This window comes from Vidua chalybeata, chromosome 7 (genome assembly GCF_026979565.1).
Source record: "Vidua chalybeata isolate OUT-0048 chromosome 7, bVidCha1 merged haplotype, whole genome shotgun sequence".
Classification (NCBI taxonomy): domain Eukaryota; kingdom Metazoa; phylum Chordata; class Aves; order Passeriformes; family Viduidae; genus Vidua; species Vidua chalybeata.
The window spans coordinates 15409653-15435658 of record NC_071536.1 but is presented as its reverse complement, the minus strand read 5'-3'; the positions used below and the strand labels follow the sequence as shown (position 1 = coordinate 15435658).

The following is a 26006-nucleotide window of genomic DNA, read 5'->3' as shown; positions in this document are numbered from 1 at the left end:
CTGGCAGCTTCCACCGTGGTGCCTCTGCCTTGAAACACATCTCATGATCCTGCTTTAGACCAGAGAGTGGTAAAAGGCTGGTGTTGGTGGCATGGCTCTGCTTTGCAGTTTGCTGCAGTTACTGGCCATGTGTGAGAATGGCACCTGTTTCAGCTCTTTCCTGACCCATTCTCCAGACAACTTGCTTTTCTGCATCATCCCAGGGTTTCTTGAATCTCTCTTATAACCCCTGACTTTTAGTTGGAGGCTTCAGGATTATTTTGTTTCTTACAGCTTTTCAAATTTTCCAGAGGTCCTGCTGGAATTCTTGGTTGACTTCCAGGTCTGGCATAAAAATGAGATGAAATATCCATATTCTCCACTGTCTTCTTTTTGTTGCTGGACAGGCAGGTTGTTGCTTGCCTGAGCTCTTACTTCCCTGCAGAGACCCTGGAGATGCAGGAAAAGGGCTCAGCAAGGACCTCTGTTTAGGTAGAACAGGGGCAGAAGTGTCCACCCAGCTGCTAACAGTGACAAATGTTGTGGGGAAAAGTACTGTCTGTATTTGTTTGCATTAGGAGGACAAGGAGACATTTACAGAGAGAGGAAGGAAAGCACAGTTTAAGTATATTTAATATTAATTTGAGTTTAAAAACCCATAAATGTTCATAATCAAATAGATAATTCAAATTTACTGAAGTATTCCTTCAACAAGGAAATATTGCAAGCTAAGGGCTTTGTGATTGCTTTGTTGATGGAGGATGGACTTTGCTGAGGTTATTACAGTATCGACTTGAAGAGGATGGATTTGCTAACAGGGCGGGTGATCTTGTCTGGCCTCAGCCAAGAGAAAAAAATTAGGGAAGTTAAGAAACTAGTGCCAGCTTGTGGCATTGGCTGAGTAATCTCAAACAGCCATAAATATATTGTAGCTTTAAAGTTATATAAATACATGGTAAGGAAAAGGAAGATTTCATTCAGTAGACAGGATAGTGGCAGTCAAGAGAATTAGTTTACATTTTTATTAGGCATTCTCATTAAGGGAATGGGAGAGCAGGATTTATTCGCTTCCTGACTCATAAGGCTTATTGGGGATGTTTCACTACTGAGATCCTTAAGCATCTCAAACTAATGAAAAGATCATTTCAGGGCTCTTGAACTGCTTTATAGCTTGTGATAACAGAAAATATGTGTTTATTTCGGGAAAGATTGTTTAACTGGTAAAGAAATGTTCTTAAGCACTGGCAGAGCAATATGCCAGCAGTTGTCACATGCATATGTAACACCATAGCTGAATATGGATCTAATCTGTTTACCAAGAAAGTAAATAATAAGATTGTGGGGTTTGCCCTTGCTCAGAACAACAGTGAATTAACCTGAAGAAATTTTGTTTCTTATGCTGAAAGATTGTATCTTATATTAAAAGACTTTGTATTTTATTTGGAGAGATTGTAGAGGTTCTTACAAATTTTTCTGTAAAAAAGATATTAAATCTGAAGAAATTATAAATAGATTTTTATCTAAAGCACTGGATGTCTGATTCATTTTTAGTTTTAGTGCCTCTTTTTACATTGTTTATTAATTCATTGACTAAACTAATTCATTAGTTATACATTATCAATGTTAATAATTTAGTTGTTAGTTTTTAAATGTTAATTATTGTTAATTCATTAGCTACACATTAAAGTATACTTTATGCCTTAGATAAAAGCACAAACTGCCATCTTTTAATGAATTTTGAATTAAGTAAATTAATTCTTACTAGCATTTCCTAGTGTCCAAAGTGTGTTGGTTTAAAGCAACTTCACTGACATCAGTGACATTAGTTGAGCCTCAAACAAGACTGAGAACAGAATTTGGTCAAAAGGACTGAATACACTTGTTAATTTTAATAATTCTCTGCTAAGCCTATGCCAGCAAAATATTTCCATACCAACTAAATATACCAACCATTATATACCCTGCATACACCCTGTGAAATGCTACAGATTAAAATAGCTCTGCTGAAAGCTTTTCAACCTCCTCCATTAAACTTGGGAGGAATATCTTGCGGCGTGGGTTTTTGCTCTCCCCAGCTGCACGCGGCTCTTGGGAGCCCGGCTGTGGCGTAGCTTCCACGTGCTGCCGGGGTTTGCTGCCGCGGGTTCCTGGACACGGCTCTGTGTCTCGGGTGTGTGGGCTGGCCAGCCTCTGTTACCGTGCGCTAGGGACCCGGCAAAGAGGTAAGGAATTTGTCCATTTACTCCGTGCTTGGCAGGAACAGTTTATTGGTCACGCGGCGCGGTTTGATGGAAAGACGCGACCACTCCCGTCAGTCACATGGGAGAAAATGGCGTCTGGGTGCCGGCGGGATAGGGCTTTATGGAGGGGCGGGGCGAGAGGATCCACGGCCTGCCGGCCAATAGGGGCGGCTGCCGTGGCGGTGACGTCAGCAACCGCGACCAACCAGAGAACCCCGCAGGGGCGGGCACCGAGCCTTGGGCTGGGCGGGATCGTGTGGCTCGGGGCGGCCAGCACGGGGTTTCCCGGGGCCGGACGGCAGGGTGGTTACAGGAGCGGCACAGGGGTAAGGATCTGGCAGCAGGCAACATGGGGGCAGAAACCACGGCGGGGAACAACGCGGGGGAAACGCGGGATTACAGAACTTGATTTATTTTAACATAAATTAAAAACCCTAATCTAAACCCAAACTCTGGGAGGCAACACTATCTATCCAGAAAGCCTTTAAATAGGAAAATGTCCTCAGTTTTGGATGTTCATTGGCCTTCATTGCCTCCCTCTCTCCTGCCCTGTTGCATGTTTCTTGGATTTGCCACTAAAAGCTATTAAGAGCTCAAGAGCTAAACCTGCTCATCACATTAACACAGGTAGTGAGTAGTCCAGCTTCAGACTGAGAAATCAGCTCCTCTACCTAGATCCCCCTGGTTCCCTGAGGCTAGTCAAGGTCTCTGGTAAATCTTCAGAAAAGGGGACAATAGCATCTCCTCCTGTAATGTGTTCTGCATGGAATGTTTCTAAAATTGTTCCAGCCAACATAAACTCTTACTTCTCTAGGAACAGAAGGTAATACTGTGTATTTTGCTGATCTGATTTATCATTTTAAGGTTCTATTTAGTTGACCTCCTGCTGCTGGCATTTGTTACATTTCCCAGATAGTAAAACTGAGCCTGTCTGACTTTCTATAACCACTGGGAAAAGGGTCCTCTCTGCTCCACTCCTCTCCACAAGTTCCCACTGACCCTCTGCTGACAGCTTCTCTGCACTCATGTGAATTCTCCCCACAAGTCTGGACCTGAGCACACAGCTTTTGTTTCATTTTTGGACATGCCTTTGTTATGCTGCTCTTCTAAGTAAGACTCAAGATTGCATCCAGCTGCTCCAGACTATTTAAATTTTTCTGAAAGCGTATTTGTCCTGGAACAGCCCCACTGAAAGGAACAGAGGAGTGGGACATGCAAGTGTCTCCTTGGCAGCTCTGAACAAATCCTGCCTGATAACATGTTTCTGTTTGTTGTTCAACAGTGGAGTAAGTTTATTGAAATTTCAATGATCATAATTAGGCTTCAAAAGTTAACATTGTGTCAGCACACAGAAAAGACATTGAATGTTGCCTTGGAGTCAAATTTCAGATTTGCTGTTGCTAGTTCCTGTGTGTGTGGTGCATCTGCCGGGCAATGACATCTTTAACCTCTCCTTCAGCAAGTGTTCCCATCTAAGACTAGTAACAGCTCTAGTATAGGGCATCTTGTCCATCCTTTTGGTGCAGAACATACAGAGGCAGGCCCTCAGGTGCTGAGGGAACAATACTGACCCCTTTCCAGCCAGGCTTTACTTTCTTTAAAATCCTGCATGAGTAGCTTCATGTGATGAACAGCTCCTTGGAATGCAGTGAGTCAACTGATAGAGTCCACTTCAGTCCACTGATAAGAGTTTACTTCATCAAATACCAAAATAGTCTCTACCTCAGCAGAATTTATTTTTTGTTTTTCTGTAATTAACAAAAACAAAAAAAAAACCAAAACAACCAACCAGAGTTTGAGGGTTTAGTTTTTGGGCGTTGGGTCTTTCTGGCTTATTGTTGTTACAACATCCATGAGACCCACTGAAGTCTGGAGATGGCCTTTGACCTGGAAAATGCCTCTCAGTTACAGAGTAGGGCACAGCCCAGAGGCCAATAACCACCGTACAGATAGCTTTAACTTCTCAGCGTCACTTGTCTTATGCCAGGCAGGGAAACGGATCGATGCAGCACTCAGCTGACTTGTTTCCAGACTTCACTCATGGAGTCACCATGAACAAGGCCTGCTCCTTCCTCCCTCAGCACTGGTGTGTCATATATTCCCAGAGCAGAGTGTGGCACTCTGTGCTTGGGAAAAGCAGCTTTAACATTTTTCCATATTATTTGTGTGCACCACACACTGGTGGAATTTTCCCGCTGCTCTTTCCTCCTTACTCTGGTTGCTTGTTTCTGAAGATGGCTGCTGGAGCCTGATCATTCTTGAAGGATCTGGTCATAATTCAGTAGCTGTGCAGAAATCTCTGAGAATGTTTCTGTAGGTTTTAACTGTGTTGTGTGTGTGCTTTTGCCAATGTGTCTTCTGTGGTTGTGTCTGTGCTCCAAGACTGGGATATCCAGCCTCAGGCGTGTGAAGAACTTTATTTGTCTTTCAGGGAGAGTTGGTTTAGTTCAGATGTGCTGCTGCTGGGATAGTTTTTTGTCTTCTTCAGTAATGCAGCTATGTTTTGAATCTAAGTCCTCAGCTAAAGTAGAAGTAAAGTATTTGAGAAAACTAAATCAAAAGAAATCAAATGTTTCTGTTAATGCATTTTAAAAAATAGTCTGTTTACAGTTTTATTTATTGAGATAGAGGGTGGGTGAGATAATGTCTTTACAGATGAAAGCCATTCTCACAGATGGGGTTCTGCAGAATAAATTATTCAATCTTTTGTCTTTTTTTTTTTTTTTTTTTTTTTTTTTTTGTAGATTTGAGTATTACCATGTATTATCTCAAGCTCTGATTTAGATACATGTTGCAGAAAAGTAACTTCAGTGTCATGCGTCTGAAAGAAAGCAGGAGGCAGGGAAGCAGCCCTGTGCAGGGCAAGTGTCATGGTCAGGGAACTGAGAGCAAGCAAGGAAACTCTCAGCGTATTTGGCTGAGAACTGACTGTGAAAAAAGCAGAAGATTTTTAATGTCTTACCGTTTTTAGGCTTTCTTACAAAAAATGAGGATTTGGAGTACTAAGTTCAGAAGGAATGCAGCAGCTGCTGCTGCTGCTTGGATAGCTTTACAAATACCCAAGTGTAAAACAATTTGCAAATCTGAATGTATTTTTATGGCAAACAGGCTAATTGCAGTATCTCTAAAATTGTACATACTACTGTCCTGTACTGTACAGTCGCTTTAAATTTCTGTTTGTTTTTCCAATTGAGGATGCTGGTTTTGCCTGTTTTTATGTGCATTTGCTACATCCTGTAATATTTTATTTCCTGTATATTTGTCTCTTTCTTCTGTTATGACACTGGCATTAGTTTGAAGCCTTTCCTAGCAAAAAGACCCTGCTATTCTCCAAGACTTTTTCTTCCTTATCAAAGTTAATGGTTGTATAACATGTAATTCCTTTTAACAGTGAAACTGTTACCCTTGTAATTCTCTCAAGGAATGTTAGTGGCAAACTCAGCTTGGCATATGAGCCATAGCTGTTCTCTGGTATTTTGGTATTTTGACTTGCAGGGTATAGACAGTTTGCTGTATAGGTTATAGGTACAAAATATTTGTCTTACTAATAGGTGATGTCTCTGAAATTGTGAAACATTATATTAGACAGAGTGTACAGTCAGGTAGTTAAAGGGAATGTCAGGAACTTATAGGAGAGTTTAGAATTAAAGTTGTCATGTGTAATTTTGAATTTAGCATTACCTAGTTTATGAATCTTTAATCATCTCCTCTAATATTTCCTTGTCATTTTCCTTTTCCTTTTCTATTCCTGACTATTGAAATATTTCTAGATTTAAAAGAAAGACTTCTGAGGAGAAATAAATGTTGACAGGAGGAATATAAGCACTGTTAACAGATCAAAGTATTTCAGGTAACTGCAGCAGATTTGCATTGATATAGTTTTGAGATTAAGATGCAAACAGCTAGAGGCTGTTTAGACTCATCATCCTCTTTAGACTTAATTTATAGTAAAAACATTATTATTTTGATATTATGCAACAGATGTAAACCAGCTAAGAAGTATTTTGCCAGTCTGGGGAAGGAAGGGTTGAAAGTGGAAGAATGGCAAGGAGGATGGTAGATTCCATCAAGTGACCTTGCAGCTGGGAATGCCAAGGCCTGGAGAATAACAGTGTGGGAAACCATATGTTATGCCTACTACTGTTTATCCTTTGTCTGTTTGAGAAGAGGAATTTCTGTGTAGAGATAACACAGGTGTTTACAGAAACTTGGAGGCCCTCTCCCAGACATGCTTGAGCTCCCTGTCTTGGGAGAGAGATCAAAACAGAGATCATAAAAAGCAGAGAGGAAAATCACAGCATGGTGTTAACCCATGCGTGCGTGGTCCTTTGATAAATGGGTGCAAACAGCAGCCCTCATGCCCTGCCTGGGACTGGGCTGAGCCTGACGGTGCCTGTGCCCACATTTTGGGTGTCTGCAGCCCAATGTGGTTTTGGGATCCTCTAGCCAGCGAGGTAACAAAATAAATTTACTCTTTGCATTTCAGCTGTGTTTTTTTGGTTGTCCTCAATCAGCTGTTTGTGTTGATTCACACAACCATATAAAAAGAGGGTCCCTTGACTAGAAATTCAGGAAGAAAAAACACTCTAGTTCTCAGTAGTTGCTGTTAGTTGTATGGCATGCTCAGAAGTAAAGTTTTATAAATAAAACCCCTCCAGTTTGAATATGAGTCTTAGGTGAGTAATTCAAGCAAGTTGGAATCAGTGATGGTGAATGACACTTTGGTGTTGCTGTGTGTCTGATATGTATTTTCAACAGATAGGAAGCATGTAACTGTGTCATTTATAATTAATGTTTCTTCCTTGAATCTGAGAGATTGTCTAAGAAAAAGAATTTTGTCTTCATGGGATGAGGATTGCCTTCATTGTAAGAAGAGTAACAGTTAGAAGGATTACTAGGGCCATATTCAAGGAAAGGGCTGAAGATCTATTTGGAAGAGATGGGAGGCATTCAGCTGAGCCAGATGGAGAAAGAGAGGTAGAGAAAACATATGCACATTCTGGGAGAACTGCAGTCAGTCTCTGCTGGCTGAGTTTTTAGTGAAGACATCCTTTTTTTCTTGCATTCCTGAAGGGAGGTTGAGAAGGCTGTGAATAGAGTGGGAAGGTGTAAAGAGCTTGAAAATTTGAAGTATAAGGAGGCTGGAAGCATGCAGTCTGCAGAAGTGGTACATTAATTTTGTGGACCAAACTTGTCAAAATTAGTCAAACAACAAGTAGATAAAGCTGGAGGCAAGTCAGTGTTTAAAAGCTGGGATTTATTTTTCTGTTGGCTGCTTTCTGATGCCAGATAGACAGCTATGTTTAGATTATTTGTGCTTGGCATATCAAATGTACCATGTTGTTTAGATACAACCCTTAGCCATTCCTGCTTCACCTTTTTCTTTGACTCTATGATCTGCTGCTTGGAGCTGTGCCCAGAGACCTTTCAGAAGCTTAAATCCAGCCTGTTTGCTAGGCAGCACTTTATTGCAAGTGCCAGCAAAATTGCCTCCTGGCTCTTATTTTAGTTTGAGAGTGGAGCCTGACCTTCAGAGCATTAGGGATTTTGAAGGCTGGGGTATTTGCAAGGTGGGTCCTTGCTGCTCCATTCCTGCTGCCTGGGAGGGTCTCCAAGAGGCATCCCAATGGCACTCTCTCTCCAGAGCCTGGCAGGTTCACCCTTTTCAGTGCTCCACAAAGTTCTCCCCACATCAAACTGCAGGTCTGGTCAGGATCTGTAGCTCCAGTATAATTGAGCTGAGTGGATTAGTTTATGACTGTGTAGGCAGTTGATTTTTAAGTGACTAATGTAATTCTTGTTCGTAGGAAGGCTTGGCGTAAGCACTTAGTTGATCCAAGAAGCACAGAAATGCCAATCTGCAGAGTATATATAAAGGTTTCAAAAGGGAAAGAAGAACACAAAGAAGCATCATCAAAAATATATCGCCATGACATGTTCCACTTCATACTGCTAATTGCTGTCTTTATACTTTGAGTGATTTAGCACCTTGTGTAAGGCATGGATTGCTGCATCTTCCATGGCTCAGATGAGTCAGTGATTATTGAGGTCATGCCAGGTGCTGGAGGTCTCTCCAGGGCAGATCTTGAAAGGGAGGTGCAAGTTCTGAAGTGTTTGAGAGGCATGAGAAAGTGTTATAGATTGACTGCTTCAGAGCATGCTAGGTGATCTATCTTTTCAAAAAGCCACGCTCGTAAAATTGCTGTTATAACAACTGAAATTTGTTAACATTAAAAAAAGAAGAAGACTCATGAAAGTATTTTAAGGCATTCAGGATACCTTGGGGAGCCAAGTGCCCTGGAGGAAAATGGTGTAAATCTTTTCTTTGGTTTTAAATATGCAAAAACTTAGGATGGGCTCCTGAGAGCTGCCAAGGATTGCCAAGATTGACAAGGAAAGCTTATGGAAAAAGTCAGAAATGACTGATAGATCAGTTTAGCATTGACTGTCAGCAGGAGAATAGTACCACATTTTGCAATACTGCTCTTCATAGAATATATTCTAAACAGTTTTTTACTTTTAGTCTGATTGAAAAAAAACAGTGTTGCTGCTTTAGCATTACACTTTTGGCTCCCATGTGGAAGCCCACGTGGGCCTCAAGTTCATCACAGCCATGTAGTTCAGGAGCAGCATTGAATGAATGGGGCTTCTTACTTCCTTTCTCCCAAAGGCACAGAGGATGTAGCATGTAGTAGAAGGGGCCAGTCATTTCCAAGTTTTGCTGCTTGGGCCATGCCAGGAACAGAGGGATTATGTCATTCTGTGCCTGCTAAAAGGACAGCTTCATGTCACCACAGTCTTCCTGGATGGTCATCCACATGTGAACACAGCTAATTCAATATTTGCTACTTCCTTTTAGACACAGAGGTTTTTTAGTGAATACTAGTATTTGCTTGAAAAAGTAGCTCAAATTAAAATTGTGATTTATGTGTCACATGGTTTGGGACATTACTTCTGTAGTGTCGGTTCTTATAAACTTGATGTTTCTGAATGCTTTTGAATATCATCTACTAAGAACCATGTTTTAAGTTAGTATTTTGGAGAAGGGAGGCAAGATGATGCTTGTAACAGATGACCTTCAGCCCTCATGGAGTACAGAGTATTATTACCTAAAATGTATGCATCTAAATACATTTAAAACTGAGTGCTGATAAAGGTTACTTATTTTTATAGTATGTAATTGACAGCATCCATGGCGTAAAATCTGTACAAAATGAAAGTGAAGGTATTGCTTCCAGTTTTAGTCATGACAGTCTTTCTGCAGGTGGCATTCAGCAGTCTTGGTGTTTTGCCCAAGGTGAAAACTCTTTTGTCCAAAGAAGTTTAAATAAAGCAATGCTGACATTAAACAGAACATTCCCACTGTACAGCTATGAAAAATCTGTATGTCACCCATTCCTCTTGGCTCTGGGCATAGGATACATTTCTTAGGTAGTTCAGGGTCCTCTTCCCTTCCATAGTACAGTGAGAGCATGGTCAGACATTTGCTTTGCAATTAGCTGCACATACAGAGATGCTGCCAGCTGCTTTCTGTGGTGTTTCAAAGCCCTCCCAACTTTGCCAGCTGGAGGATTCATGTGAATGGGGTCTATATTAGGGTCTATATTCCCACTTGGAACTGAATCCATCCAGTTACTTGGTAAGTCTCCCTGTGAAATAAGTTGTATCAAACTGACAGTCTCCTGTGTCAGCAGTACTGCAGGAACAGAAATGCTCAACCAACTCTTCATCTTTTTCACTACATCCCCCAATAGGAGACATTTTAAAATAATTTCCATCCTTGTAAATTGTAGACTGGAATGCTTAATGCTCTGCAGAGCATATCTCTGCATTGCCACTAGCATTTATTTGGAGTAAAATGTTATGGACAAAGCTGTTGCATCTAAGTAAATGTCTGACTTGGTCCACTTCTCTTTTCATCACCCTATAAGATTTTATTTTAGGTTATTCTCAATAAGTGCAGCACTTGAGTGGCCATATGCTTGGCAAAACACAGATAATTTACAACTGTTGTTTGTATTAATTTTTGTAGTTCTGAAGTTATTTTAAAAACACAGCCTAAAGAACTTCTTCCAGAATTCATATGTTTTCACATAAATCTGGAAATGCCCGTACATCTGCTCAGATCTCCAGAAAAGTGCATTTAGTACATTAGTTTCATGCTGAAGTGTTAACATTTTAGGTTGTTTTATTAGGAGAGAATAAAGAACTCCTGCCTTGTTGAAAATTTGTTACACAAAATAAGGATGAAGAGGTTCCAAAAGAGCTAATGCAAAGCATTGGAAACTGGATGAAACTGTGCAGATTGGAAAGATTTCCAAGACATCTGGTAATTCGCTTCCAGTTCTTATGAAGTCCTGCCCTGTGAAAGCTGCTGCTGCTTGGTGAAGGGAGAACAGGAGTGAGATGAAGGCTAACTCTGAAAAGCCGAATTTTTGTGTTCACAAATTATCAGTGGGCTATTGAAAACTCTATGACTACCCCTTTGGAAAACTAACTCCTACAAAAAAAAAATGCCCAGTATTTCTCCCATTGCAGAATTGTCTTCTGTTCTGGCATTTGCTTGGCACAATGGGGAAAGGGAACAAGCTATCAAAGAGTTCTTTATGGCTTTCCCTGCCTGAGCCAATGTGCCAGTCTGCCCCACACCAGCTTGCTGTGCTCCCCAGGGACTGCACCACAGCTGGGAGTTGCTGGAGCATGACTGGCTGGTTACTCCCCTGCCCAGCCCAAAATGCCAGAGAGGGTTGGCACTGCTGTCAGAGCAACCTGACAACCTTCTCCAGGGAAGCACACTCAGGTGCAAGGGACCTAGAGCCAGGCCAGAGCTTGATCCTTTTGTTATTATTATCATTATTGTTGTTGTTATTATTACTACTACGATTGTTATTTTCCACTGGGGTTTTTTTGTTTCATTAAGGAAGATTTAAGCAAGAAAGAAAACTTGCTATTTGAGTTAGTTTTGTAAGTTGTCTCTTGGGAGCACTTGTCTGCACCTGGTTATAGGATAAGGGGTGTTTGTGGAGTTTCTGAAGTTCAGATGTATAAACCTTCAAACACTGAATGAGAATTGCTGAGACCTAGTGCTTTGGTTACTTGTCAGAGACTTGGGAGACCACTTCTATACCCTGTTCTGCCCCTTACCTGTGCAGGTACTTTTATCAAGTCATTGCCCTGTCAAGTTTATTATTCTTTGTGTAAAACAGAATATTGATCTTGTCTTAGATATCTGCAGTAAAAGTGGTTAAGAACAAAATGATATATTTATTACTTCTTTTTTTTTTTTACAAATATTTTACCATCTAAACATCAGCAGTCAGTCCCAGCACACTCACTACTAGTAAAGATGTTTATCTTTTCAGCTCTGAGTCTATTAAGCGCAATGAGCAGACAGCTTGTCTTAAGTTAATTTTATAGCAGTGCACTACTTAAAAATTAGGCATTTGCAGCAGAGAAAAAGCTTTATTGAGATTTGTTATCAGAAAGAAAATTATTTTCCTAGATTGCAAATGTAAGCCAATGTGTGATTAAAGTGTTCACTAAATTATACTGACTGAAAATATGAAGGAAGTAGAGTTACATATGAATATATAATATTAGGACATGTTGGAAGAGATTATACTTAATTTGTATATAACCTGATGAATTTTGCTGCAGTAGACATTATCTCCACCCATAAATCATGCTTATAGCTTCAAATAAAAACCATACACAGTGTGAGCCTTTTCTTCTTAAGATCACAGCCATTCCATGTCTGTGTTGTAGCAGTATCTAATTCCTGAATGTGGCACAACTGGTGCAGCTGCCTGAGCTATTGGAAAGAAGGATTTAGCACCCATTGTCTGTGCTGTCCATGTGCTTTTGGTTTGCCTATGGTCTGAGCTTCTGTATCCTGCTGCAGGCAGTAAAATGCCACTTCCCAACAGCTGCCTCCAGTCTGGGCTGTGAGAGAAAATTACTTTTTTTACAATGGAGTTCCAGTATATCTTAGTCTAGTGGTACCAGTGGTCCAAGCTCAACAGCAGAATTCCATGGGGGTCCCAAATCCCTTGTCCTAAGCAAATTCACTGCTTGTCCTGAGCCGTGGCAGCTCCCTTAGAGAGGGGTACAAAGCCCTACTCACAGGGCTAACCCAAACAGTCTCTGCACCTTACACTACAACTATATCCACAGAGAACATTTGCTTTGAGTATTCAATTATTATTGGTAGAGGAAGCAATAGTTGGGCTGGATCTGGCTTTTCAATAAACAGATTTTACTAGGTGAGACTTGTTTCACTCAGATGTTTATGACTTTGCTTTCCCTTGAAATGATTATTATTTTCACATTTTTCTTTAGCGTAGTACACTTTTGTGGAGTAAAATAAACTCATGATGCTTTCTCTATTCCTTTGAATTGCTCTACTTTTGGAACTAAAGTTGGTATTCCCAGAGTGTTTTAATGCTTTTTTATCCACAAAATACATTTATATATTCTCTGTACCAAGTGTTGCTTCATCTGTCTTCAGTTCTGCATTACACAAAGCAGATTCTTGTCCTCAACTCATTTGTTTTGAGACTCTCCAAACACTTATATTTAACTAGTGTGGTGGACATTGTTGGGCTAATGTTTCAGAACCCAGATGGAGCCTGCCCTGTCCTGGTACAGGGCGGGTAATGCTCATAATGTTGAGTAACTCTACAACTCACATACTAAATGAACATTGTGGAACAGTGTCAGAGAGAGGATCCTGAGGCCTGACTTTATCCCTGCTGTAGCTGGAGCTGCACATGCAGAATATAATTCATGCATGTGTTAAGACAGTTCAGGTTGAGCTGCTGCAGCCCCCTCTTTTGCCCTCCTCCCCACTGCAGCAGTTCTTGTGCTGGTGCTGGCATCCGAGCCAGTCTGCAGCCAGCTGCTGCTTCCGGGAGTCTTGGCAGCACTCACTGGTTACTTCTCAACTTGCTCAGCACCACAAAGCAATTAATAGCAAATAATAAATTAGCTATGTAAAAATTGTCAGCAATGATAAACTTGTCCCCTGCACAGAATGTGAAGCTTGTCATAATTTTGCTCTAAGGAGGATTTAAAACTCATAGCCAGAGTTCAGGTGTTAGTTTCAGTGGAAAAAGAAAAAAAAGAGAGAAGCTCATTTAATCAATCTGAGTGTAGAAATTTTGTTGGCCAGTGTGGAGACATAACTAAAGACAAACCTTCTGAACACTGAACTGTTGTGCTGAACAAGGTTCTTGAGTTTTGCCTAATCAGATTCATGCCCCTTCAAAACAGGTAACTACTTTCAATTCAGCTCGTCTGCATTGCACGTTTGGAAAGGAGCTGGACTGGAGAAGGTGTCTATATTGCATGCAAGGTGGAGAAAGTCTTGGTGTATGAACTGGGAAAGAACAATTATTTTTTGAGAAATACAGCCTTTTTCTAGTTACAGAGATTTGTGTCAGACTTTTATGGCTTCAAGGTAAGCACCTGACACGGAGCTGTGGCATAGCATTTTCTGGTTTGTTATGCTGTACGGTCTGATGTAGAAATGGATAGAGGCAAGAGGAAGAAAATATTTAAAGGTAATAATAGAATTACATTTGGGAAAAAGCCTGTGCTAGAAGGTTAGGAAGACTGGACCAAGAACTGACTTAGATGCTGAAAATACAGGCTTCTTTTGAATGAAAATATTCAGTGCTCACTACAGGTTAACTTTCAGGAAGTTAGTATGAAACAGCTCTAAGTAGAGAACTGATATGCCTGTATTAGAGGTCATAAATCCCCAAGTAGGTGCTTCTTATTCAGAGTGTTAATGTGTTGTAATGGAGGCAAGGTTATGACTGGTTATGTCTTTACTTCTGCGTGGACAAGCTGAAACTTCTTTGCTGAAGTTGAAAACTGATTTTTTTAAGAGGAGGGGTAAATGCATCTTTTAGCTCTATTGTTGTGAAGTAGTAGAGAAGCCCAATCCTGGACATCCTGGTGGAGGAGGAGGTTCCACTGTGGGAGCACCAGGCATGTTGGGTGTTCTTCTTGACAGGTGGATACACACACATTTCAGTGAAGGTGACTTCTCAATAATTCTCTCTTTCTTGGGCCTTCATGAAGTACCTGAATAAATCATGTTCTATAAATTGCACTTTATCTTTTTATGATATTAGAATCAAATTTTTCCACGACATTAACACCGTTCACAACTTTAATCACAGAGTCTGCCTTTAGGCTTGAATTATCGGATGATGGTGATTCTCTAATTCACCAGTGTGCTTTCTGTCTTGAAAAACACTGTTCATAGATGTTCCTTTCAATTTTTGGATGAAGGTACCTTCCTTAGAAAACAAAACATAATCTGCAGAGAGGTAGAAGATTTTTTCAATACCTCGGTCACATTTTTAATACATTTGGAATTGCCTAACAATTAGGTATTGGGTGTAGCTTGATAGCTGGGGATTTCATTTGAATAGCTTAGTTAACTTGCAGGCTTAGTCTGTTGAAAATTGCCCACTTCTTGTTCTTAGGCATGAGTGTTTATAAGTTTACTACATTTTTAAGGCCAGTTGTATTTTTAGTTTAATTAGATCTTTTAGTGAAATTGTTTTAACTTCTTTCTTGCTCCATCTTTCTGCTCCATCTGTGCATAAGGGATGTTGGGAACAATAAGTTTTTCTCTTTGTTGACATTAAAACTGTTATTGAAAATATTGGTAGGAAATCCTAAACTGGATTTCTCAGTGTCACTTAGCTTTGTGATGAGAACATTTTGAGTGAAGGGTGGAGGTGGCTGATATCTGAAACACATAGATGCCTCAGAACAAATGAATGACTTACTAAGAATGTCACCTCCAGAGGGTAAGGTGGTGGTCTGGGATTTGGGAGTTGCATGTTGCAGTCATACTCCCCAGCACACATTTTCTGGATATATTTGTGGGCAGACATGTTAAACTAAGGCTGCACAATTTCTCAGGTACAGTGTGATTCTTTCAGTGTGAATCGCTAGAATCAGTATGGAGGCTAAACATACTGAAGAACAAAATATGTGTGTATCCCAAATGAGTTTTGTTTGTGTTAGGAGGATGAGAAGGATTCTCTCTTACAAAAAAAAAAAGCAAAATTTTCCATGTTTATTAAACCGAGGTTCATCAGTAATTTTGAGTGGAAGAAAAATGTGTACCTGCTAGATAAATTTCTTCAACAAAGTGATTTGGCCCTACTACAAACTGAGTTTTATATCAACAGCAAGAAAATACTGTTTTAATACTAGCACTACAGGTCTTTCAACACTGATGAAAGGGATCTGGTCTTTTATTTTGTGCTAAATTAAAGCTTTGTTATTATGAACACATGGCGGAGTAGCAGGAAATGTTTCCTTTTACTGACTGTCCTGCTCTGTGTTTTATTAGGTAGTATGGATAATTTCTCCTTTATAGGCATACAAGAGGGACTTCTGTGCATATTTCAAGTTAGTTCCTGCTGAACGTTTGTTTTATTTTAAATTTCTTCATGCCTATGAAATTTCTGTGTTCAGAAACAACTTACATTTGGTAAACATTTTTGTGTATTGCCTGGGTACACTCCTCTGTCAAGAGCATAGACATAGAAAATCTGATGTGTTTTGTTACATGGTTTAAGTTAAGTATTTCTGTTGTAATTTAGCAAACTGTGTTCTGGTATTTAGTTACTTTTTAAAAAGAAAAATTACAGGAATTCTGCTTCCATAATTGGCTTGGGTTGTCCTGGAAGATGGAAAGGACCTGCACAGACTTCTAACTGCAGCAAGAAAGGTCCTAGGAACTAGCAGGAATACAAGGAGGAAAGTAATCTAAAGCTATTGTAGCAATGAACCAATTTAATGGGGCTTTAGGCAGTGGAAAAACTGTCAGCTTTCCAAAATACATTGCTAGAATTTTCTACATATTACAGCTTTGATGGAATTAGCAAATGATTTGTTACTTAGCTTCCTTTGGTAACAACAGTGTATATTCCTCTACTAATGGCAAGTTTAGCACTGGAGGTTCTAGTGGTGTAAAACACATCTTGCCCTTCAGGGTGATTAAGAGCAGACCTGCACTGGCTGAGGTCCCCTGATGGTACAGTGTGACCTGAACCAAAGTTCCTGCCCTACTCTGGCTGCAGGAGGGGAAATGACACCTGATTAAAGATAAAGCTAATAATCCATTGATGGTTTTTGAACATGTATGGTTTGGTCAAGTTAGTTTAGGCTGGGTCAACACTTTGCTTGGAGTAGCCACGCTGCTCTTGAGGAGCTCTCAAATTGCACTTGCTTTTCATTGAACCATGTCGTTGGGCACAAGTCCTGCACTGCTTTATAAAAAGTTGAATTATCAGGGGATCCATGAGGTAAAAATAGGTGACTTTTTTTTTTTTTTAATGCTAATTTCTAGGTTTCAATCATAAGGACATGATAGGGAAGCGACACAAGGAAAGATTTGTACACTGAACTAGAGCCTTATATCCTCAATTCCACAGAGCCTCTGTGGATCTGCTAGAAGCAGTAAATAACCTTTTCCAGCAAACAAATGTAGCAGGTAGTACAGTGGCAGGTAAAATAAAAACAGTTATAGCTATATAAAGAACACAATAGACTGAAACTTTTTCTTTGTAAAAAATTGCACATAACATCTAAACCTCAATAATAGTGAGCACCTTATCAAAATGTATTTTCTGCACAGTTTTGATACATTGCTGTAGACAGCCCTCATGTGTCCAACCTTAGAAAAATGCTGTAATCCTAAAATTAGGGCTATACTTGTAGCTCCTGCCAGTGAAACCAGAATGCTTTCTGTGTGTATAGGATGGGGAAACATTTTCTGTGTAGTACCCAGATTGTTTAAGTAGAGGTGCTTAGGCACTGGTACTGATAATATGAATGCTGAGAATAAGCACTCCAGAGAGCCCTGTAATTAAGGCATTGAAAAATAAAGAGAGTAGAAATTATTATCCATGCTTGTCATAGGTTACAGAACTGAAAGCCACACACAAACATACGCCTTTTAATTAATGTTCATTTCCTTTCTTGCAAAACCACAAGAGTGCCTACACACTTGGAAAAGAGAATTAAGAAAAAATAATGGACAAATTTTCTTCAAAATGTTGAAAATATCAAAGCAAGAAAATATTTTGAGCATTTTCTATTCCCATGCTTAACATTAAAACATAACTACTGGTAAGTGATTTGTGCTCTCTCCAGGCCTCACTGAGCAACTCCAACAACTTGCACCAGATAGAGATCCTTTGGTTGCTTGTGAGATGACTTTTTGTTCTTTAATTGCCAGCAGCATGACAGTGTGTATCTGTAGCTAGATAAAAAGGTAGTGTGCTACTAGATAGGGTCGTCTAGCTCTGTTTTCACTCATTTTCTCACTGCATTGGAGGGGTGAGGAGGATTTCTCAAGTGTTGAGCTTAGTGGCTTGAGTTAGGAGCCGGGCTCCCCATACTATTGGTGAAAGGTAGGTGTCACCAGAGAGAGATGGAAAACGTTGGTGTTAGGGAGTATTTAGATATTCCAGGTGCTGCAGTCACTTTTCTCTCTACCCTGGTTGTCTGGGTAGCCTGAGGTGCAAACATCAGCATCCACACTAGGTATCCTGCATAGTAAATATTCATCTCCACCTCTGTGATAAGTTGAAGTTACCTGAGCCTGGGGCATTTTTCTTCCACTGGAAATGAGTTCATCAAGCTCAGAAGCTGAGATGGTGAAGCAGGCAGACTCCCTACAGATTGGGTCTGTATATTTACCTAAATTGTATATGCTGGTGGGATCTGTCCCAGCCCCTTTAGTATCTTGTGGTGTCACACTGAACTAGCTAATTCAACAGCTTTAGCTGAGACAGTGGTGTCCAAAACACAGACTTTTGTGCTGGTAACATCCTCAGTGCCTTTCCTCCAGCGGGATTTGTAAAAGTCAATTTCCAAAGCTATGTTGAAGATTTCGCGGAACTTCACTATACTGTAGCATTATGAAGTGGATTTTTCAAGCATGAGGTTATGGAACATGCTTGAGGGCATTTTTCTTTCTTTATTTAGTACCTTAAGTTGAAATAAGAAAAATCAAAAGAGATATCTTATCCCTCTCTTAAAGCACTGTCTTCACTTACACTGGTGTAAAAATTACACAGTGACAGAGTTGTGGCTGAGCAGTCTTCCAAGAGTTCTACTTTGGCTGAATCTCATTTTGAAATAAACATTTGGGAAGAATGGAGGGAGGTCTTTCCTTACCTTCCTTTCCTAATTCTCACCCTAGGTGCCCCATTTGGTTTGTTAGCTGCTGCCTTTGTAATAATGAGTAGAGATCTTTTCCAGTCTTTACAGTTCTATGATTCTGCCACCTTGGAGGGTGGAGCTTTTGAGAGGAGAACGTGAGAAAATATTCCACCACTTCAACCTGTGCCATGTAGGCACCCCCAGTGGTTTTTTTGGTTTTTTTTTTTGAGGTGTAGACCAGTACCTTTAGTTTTATGATGCCAATGACATTTCTTATAAGACTTTTAGAGTCTGACAGACTTCACTGTTGGAAGCTTCCCAAAAACAAGGACACCCACCCCCCAGTTGTATGCCATTGCAGACCCATATTCTATATAATAATAAAGCCTAACACAGAGTTAACATCAAATTCAGCCAAATTACATTTTCCTTCATCCTTTTTCTTCTCCATTAGCACAGTCTCAGTACTATAAAGTTGCATTCTGTCGCCAAATTTGGAGCCTTGTGTTTTAGAGGAGGGCTGGTGACAGCAGTGCATTTAATAAGTGCAGAAAGCAAAATGCTACCAGCGTCACGTAGATCGAAAATTTCTTGTCCTAGTTTCTTGTCCTGCATTTAGTTCCATATGGGCAGCTTCAATGCATTTTGATTTAGTGAATTGTAACAAAAGCTGAACTTGGATTTCTGTAACCACTGTATCAGGATTGGTTACAGAACTTCTTGCTTCAGAACTTCTTGCTTAGTGGTTACAGAACTAACAGGCTTTTTGCAGGTGTGAATGCCACTGCATCCACATGAATGCTCTTAACACTGTTCTGGAAAAGCTGTCCTTCATCTTCAGGAAACTTGGGAGCCAGGGTTCAGCAGAGTTAGGTTTGACAGACCTGGTGTGACCCCGTGGGCCCCTCAAGTTTAACCTCATGTCTTTTCAAATTCACCATCTGAAGTCACACTTGTAAATTAAATCTGTTCTGTGGACTAGCTAGGCTACAGCATGGTCATAAATCCTTTGTCTTATCTGAGTCAGGTATATATCCCTCAGTGAAGTGGCATAATGAATATTTGCTTAGGAAGCAGATGTAGCCAGTTAATTCTAATTTATTTTTAAAAAGTAATCCATCTTTAATGTATGAAGTAAACGCCCCTAATTTTGCAAATAATATTTTGTCATTTCAATTAAATTGCTTTGTTATTTTGTCTGAGATTTTTTTAGCCCATATTGTAAAAAAATTAATCAAGTGGATTTTTTATTGAGAATGAAGTATTGGTGCCTTTACTGAATTTGTGATGTTCTGAAGCTAATTTAGGAGGACAGCAGGCTGTTAGCAATGGGCTGCACGTGTATGCTCTGTAGCCAAAACACTGAAGTTGTCATTCAGACCTGGTGCTCCATCAAGATTTTGTGTTTTGTGGCTACCAGCTCATGGATGCCCTAGCTCTGACTTGGTAAGGGATTACCAGATAGTTTGACCCTGGGCTGGTGCTGCACTTAATCGTGACTGATTCATTGGGCTGAAACATGTCACTGATTTGATACATCCATTTCATTAATTTGATTGAATTTCATCCAGCTGTTGGAGGTGTATCAAAAAATGGTACCTGACATGCAGGGCAAGAGCACTAACCTCTGCATTAAACTATAAAGCAGTCATTAGGACATCTTACGCTGAAATTTATTTGCTTCACAGAAATTTGGTTTTCAAGCACAATACTAATTAGCTGTAAGCGTGATGAATGTCAAGAATTAATTGAAACATTCCAGTGGACTGTGTGGGTTTTAAATGTTGTCATTATTGCCCCAATATTTTCAGTTCCTACACTAACTGTTTTTTAGAAAGCATGAATAAAATTCTCTTCTGGAGTGACTGAAGGTACAAATGGTTCATTGCATTACCAAAAATGAACCTGTTTGCTTCTAGATTTCCCCCCTTTTTTTTTTTCCCTTAAAATGTATCTAGTATTTTCATTCCACTTTTATGCATGCATTTCAAATAGAAAGTAAGATTTTAGACTCAAACTTTATTTTTGACAGCACTTGTATTTTTTTTCCCTAGAAAATGCTCTTTTTTCCCGGGAGAATGCTCTGGAGACCAGCATTCTCTTGTTACCTACTTTCATTTTGGCAACAGGAAAATAGCTACAGCTTCATAAAATAACTTTTTGTTTTTAATTAAATTGGGTGTCATCCAAATTCCATTATTATTTTATCCTGTTTATGAAAGAACTGCAACATTTGGTGCATGAAATGTCTGGAAGATAAAAAGCATCTTGAAAATTTATGAATTGAAAGAGAATTCATAATCAAAATTATATTTTTTTCTCAAATATGATCTTAATGTAAAAATAGCTAAATTTTGGGAGGGGGTGATTTCAGATCCATAGTGCAGACTGCTCATATTCCTTGTCTCTGATAAGTGTCTCCATGTTTGACTACATAGTAAGGATGAATGTCCAACATGTTGTGTTACAGACTGCAAACATATGTATGACAAATACATGGGCTGGCATGACATAGGAAGAGCCTTCTATTTGTAGGGAGTTTCCTCTGTGTGTCAAGCAGTTCCAGAAACCACAAATTCCCAGGCTCCACTGTGGTGCCATACTCTGTCACTCACTTCATGTGCAATTCACGTGTGACAGTCCTCAGGGCCTGTTCCTGGCCACCACAGAGGGACAAGCATGGGGCTGCTTCAGCATGTCTGGGAAACGGAGGTGGTGCCTGGGAAACTGCCCAGATGGGGAAAACTGAAAGGATCTTTTACAGTGCTGTGTCATTGGCTTATCTGCATAGATGTGATCAAGCCACTGTGTCTGCATGAGTTCAGTGCTGTTGCTCTCCATAGCAGTCAGTTCAGTAAGTTTGGCTCTCAGCAGGGTGGATTCAGGACATTTTGTGGACGATTAGGTTAAATTTTATGCAGGCTTGCTAAAGATTTGATATTTTTTTTGGTGGTTGTTGGTTGTTCCTTTTGGGGGCGAGGGGGAGGGGAGGTGTTTATTGTTTGGTTAGGGTTTTTTGTGAGAAGGTTAGATGGTTACTGTGTGATAATAGCATTAGTGACGGCTCAGAAGTTGAGAAAATGCTGGATCATTATCCATTGTTTCAAACCTTTACTTTAATAATTATGCAGTAACTCTTCCCCTAGTGAGAAATGCATTTGTAAAATCAAATATTTTTGGCTTGTTGTCTCATTGCCGATTGCCCAGAGGCATAGCACAACTATGTCCTGAAGAAACAGTTATTTGAAATGACTGCTGCAAGAAGCTCCATTCCACGTTATTTGATTCTCTCACCCTTCCCTAGTTTTGCTGCCCAAGGGCGTAACATTTCACTCTAACCTATGAAACAAGTAGCAATAAATGTGTATCAATATACTTGAAAGCCACATTTTTTCTGAAGGTGTGATCTGTTAAATGTTTGGAGAAGACGAATGTGGTCAAGATGTGAAACTCCTTTTGTGTACAAATATGATGGCATTTAAAGGGTGATGTAGAAAAGGTGATGAAAGAGTGATATAGAAACTCAGAGCAATGACATACTCAAAAAAATAGATCTGGAGATATGTTTTGGACAGTGAAAAACCAGTAGTGCATGGTCATTCTATTTCATTGCTGTCTCTCCAAAGGGACAGCAGAGGACCCAGCTTGTGTGCCAGTTTAAAACACCTAGCCCATTGAAATTAGCTGGAAATTGAGCAGGTGTTAAAAATAATCAAATGGTTTTTGTTCAGTAAAATGAATGCTGAAGGAAATCCATAAAATGCCTCTCTCAAAGGTACATCTGACTCTTTCTTTCCCTCTCCTCTTTTTTCTTTACACAGTGCCGGTCCTAAAGGAGATAACATTTATGAATGGAGATCTACTATACTTGGACCTCCAGGTTCTGTATATGAAGGAGGTGTTTTCTTCCTGGATATCACATTTTCATCTGACTATCCATTCAAGCCACCAAAGGTAAGGGTAAGGTTTTGATTGTGCTTATCATTTTTTCACATGAGAAGAATACAGCTTGCAGCCAAGTGACTGCACATTGCTTTCCGAATAGCAAAATTGTTTATGGTCTCTTAAAACTACAAGGTCTAAAATGTTGGCTTGCAGTCTCAGAAAAATCTAATCTAATCAACAAATCTAATTTACTTCTTGATTACCACAGTCAGTACTGATTTCCAAACTTGACCAAGTGATAAATGAGATGATAATTCTGATCAACAGGTAAGATTCAAGGAATTTTAGTTCTAGTACAAGACAACAGAAGACTTTCTTATGTTTCCTTCTTCTCATTCTAGCTACTAAAATATATGTTTAATAGTCTTTCCTATTATGAGCCAGATTCTATATTAAATATTATCAGTAATTTTTTTAAAAATAAGAAAAAGCTAAAATAAGTTCACATAGAAAACTGGAGTGTTATATTGTGACTTTAAACTGGGTAAATTAGTGTGATGAATTTGCATTATTTTAAAATGTCTATTTACTACTGCTAAAATCAACAATCTTGTTTGATGTTTTTGAGCAAAAGCTCTTTTTATTAAATTAAACTAATCTTAAATTAAAATGTCATTTCCTTGCTCAGAAATAGGATGGACACCTAATAGATTGTAATTTACTAATGGATATGAAAGCATTTAAAGGTCATTTTTCCCTCCCTTACTGCCAAATTGCCAACTTTAGACCAAGTCACTATTCAAATCTTGTAGATTTGTTTAGAGCATGATAGTTTTTAAATTTTCAGGATACACTGTGGTTTCCACTCCCCCCCATCAGTATGGAAAAGAAAAATTTCCATATGTTCTTGTGCTTTGTGTCATTAAAGCAGTTACATATTTCTCAGTTCTTACTTGTGCAGAATGTTCACATGCTCTATCAATATTAATCTGACATAGTTTAAGGATGGATTTAGTTAGTGTAGTAGCATTGTTTTGGTTGTATATTATATTCTGCCTAACGAACCGTAAGGACAAAGATTTCATTGTTAATTTAACAAGACTAATTTTCATGGTCTGTATTTAGGCTTTTGAAAGAAAGAAAAATATTAACTAACACTGCACATGCAGACAAATTCTGTGTACTTCTTCACCTTCAGAAACCACAGTAAAGTTACATTTGTGTTTAGAATGTTCCTGACATGTGGTGTGTTCATTAAATAGCTATCATACTATAAAGTAGGTCCTTATTTTTGTGGATACCATACAGAGAGCCTGGGTGAAAGCAATTTATGCCCCTAATCTCATCATGGTAGGTTTCTTAAAGGCAGCATGGCTACAGAAATTAGTCAGTCTTCTGTTAAACAATTGTGGTTTAGAAGCCAAGCAGAGAGGAGCTGCATCTGCAAAAGCTCTGCAGAACTGGGAGTCCCACGGGCTGCTCAGAGCCAAGGGGCACCATCCCTGGGCAGCACTGAATGACTCTCTGTCTCTTGTGCTGTGATTTCAGGTTACTTTCCGCACCAGAATTTATCACTGCAACATCAACAGTCAGGGAGTCATCTGTCTGGATATCCTGAAAGACAACTGGAGCCCTGCTTTGACTATTTCAAAGGTTCTGCTGTCTATTTGTTCACTTCTGACAGACTGCAACCCAGGTAAGGAGATTATAGTTCACTGAGAGACTCTCAGTCGTTTGACTTAGTTGCCATGGAATGCAATTTGTATGTTTGATTGCATGCAGATTAAATAGAATTTAATATTTTTTTTTATTTGTGATGAAGCACTCCATATTGGATGTGGTCCCACTTTTAATGGTGTTTTTCACTCCTGTGACATAACAGAAAGTAAATAGCACTAAGTCCTTTTTTTTTCCAAGATATGATGGAGAAAATAAGCTGATGTCATTGAAGGTCTGTACTGAAGGAGCTCCAGCAAATGAGTGTTCAATCCAGGAAAGGAGCAACATTCTCCTGAGTTATAAATCCTGCATGTCGGAAGAGGCTGCAGGAAGTCTCTTAAGACAGCAGTTGAAAGGCTTAATCTTCCAAACGTGAGGGAGGTGATGTTCAGAGAGAACCTCTTCCTTTTTCAAAGACTTCCTTGATCCTGTGGGGAGGGGAGGAGCTCCGCTGGAAGCAGTACAAATTCTCAGTAGCAACTGTGTGACCAGTGTCATTAGGCAATGGATGCTAATTGCCTGCGGTCAGGGCAGGAACCGAGCAACAGTGCTTAGGGACCGTTCATTTGCAGAAAGTGGTCACAGTTAGGCAGAAATGAATCAGCCTCTTAGGTACAAAGGCTCGATGGCTCTTGAAGGGCTCCCCTAATGCTCTAACTCACACTAGTCCTGTGCACCTCCCTGACAGGAGGGTGCCAGGCAGCACTGCTGAATGTGTCCTGCAGGCAAAGGACTGAAAGCAGAGCACCTGCCTGAGGCAAGATTCATTCATATGCAGATAACCACAATAGATGTTTCCTGTTTTCTTTTTCTGTTTGTTGTCCTTTGTTCATGTGTGCTTTCTTGGAAATGTCTTATATTATAAGATCTCCACTATATTTCTGGTCTAAACTGTATTTTGGAATGGATGCTGTGCTTTAAAATATGTTTTTACTCGGGGATTTTTGTTACTTGTGGGATGGATTCTGATGCATTTTCTCCTGCCTTTTGCAGCTGACCCTCTGGTTGGAAGCATAGCCACTCAATACCTGACCAACAGAGCAGAACATGACAGGATAGCCAGACAGTGGACCAAGAGATATGCAACATAAATGACAAACTACTTGTGCAGTGTGAAGGTGCAGAAGGCAACTTTGCAGTGTGCAACAAATCTTTATAGCCTTTACAATACGGACTTCTGTGTATATGTTATACTGATTCTACTCTGCTTTTATCCTTTTGAAGACTGGGATACTGCCCCTCAGAAAGGTAAATGCTATCAAGAGTAGAAGTTTGTAGCTGTAGATTAGTTATGTTTAAAATGCCTACTTGCAAGTCTTGCTTCTTTGGGATATCAAAATGTATTTTGTGATGTACTAAGGATACTGTTCCTGAAGTCAACCAAATATTATAGTGCATTTTAGCCTAATTCATTATCTGTATGAAGTTATTAAAGGTAGCTGTAGATTACTAGGAATTATGTCATTTGTATTAAACCCAGATCTATTTCCAATATGTGGTACATGCTGTTGTGAAAACTGTTTTAACTTTTACCTTTGTCAGTTTGTAATGAAAGGATTTCCTTTTTCCCTTTGTAGCTCAGAGAGCACCCAGTGTATCATCTCAAACACAATAAACATGTTCCCCAAGGAGTAGTTTCTTTGTTTTCCTATTTTAAATTAATATTTTAATAAATTTAGTTATAGTAACAAGGCAAGGCCAATGTATCACAGATCCCTGTGGATAATTTTTAAATTAATATACATAAGCAAAGGATTGCTATTAAATGTTTAATGCACACCTGTGGATTGTTTAAGTTTTCCCTGTTTTGTTTTCAACAGAACAAGTGAAATTTCTAAAATTTTCTGAAATTTAATACTTTTCAGCTCTTTCTCAAGTTGAAATGATCACATTTCATATGCTTATTCCAGAAGTTAACATAGCTGGTTGCTTCAGGGCCAGTCCTGCTCTCAGAACAGGCTGCCTCAGTCTTGCTACAAAGGA

General features: G+C 39.6%; 1 protein-coding gene across 1 annotated transcript in view; it reads left to right on the top strand.

Annotated features, from left to right (window-relative positions):
• The window catches only part of UBE2E3 (ubiquitin conjugating enzyme E2 E3), a 54402-nt gene extending 28745 nt beyond the window's left edge, over positions 1 to 25657 (top strand). Inside the window, exons 4-6 of the mRNA XM_053947813.1 lie at positions 22241 to 22373; positions 23853 to 24000; positions 25017 to 25657. Of these exons, the coding sequence (XP_053803788.1) occupies positions 22241 to 22373; positions 23853 to 24000; positions 25017 to 25114 (379 nt within the window). The 3' untranslated portion in view covers positions 25115 to 25657. The remainder of the gene's footprint in view (positions 1 to 22240; positions 22374 to 23852; positions 24001 to 25016) is intronic.
• The last annotated feature ends 349 nt before the right edge of the window (positions 25658 to 26006 follow it).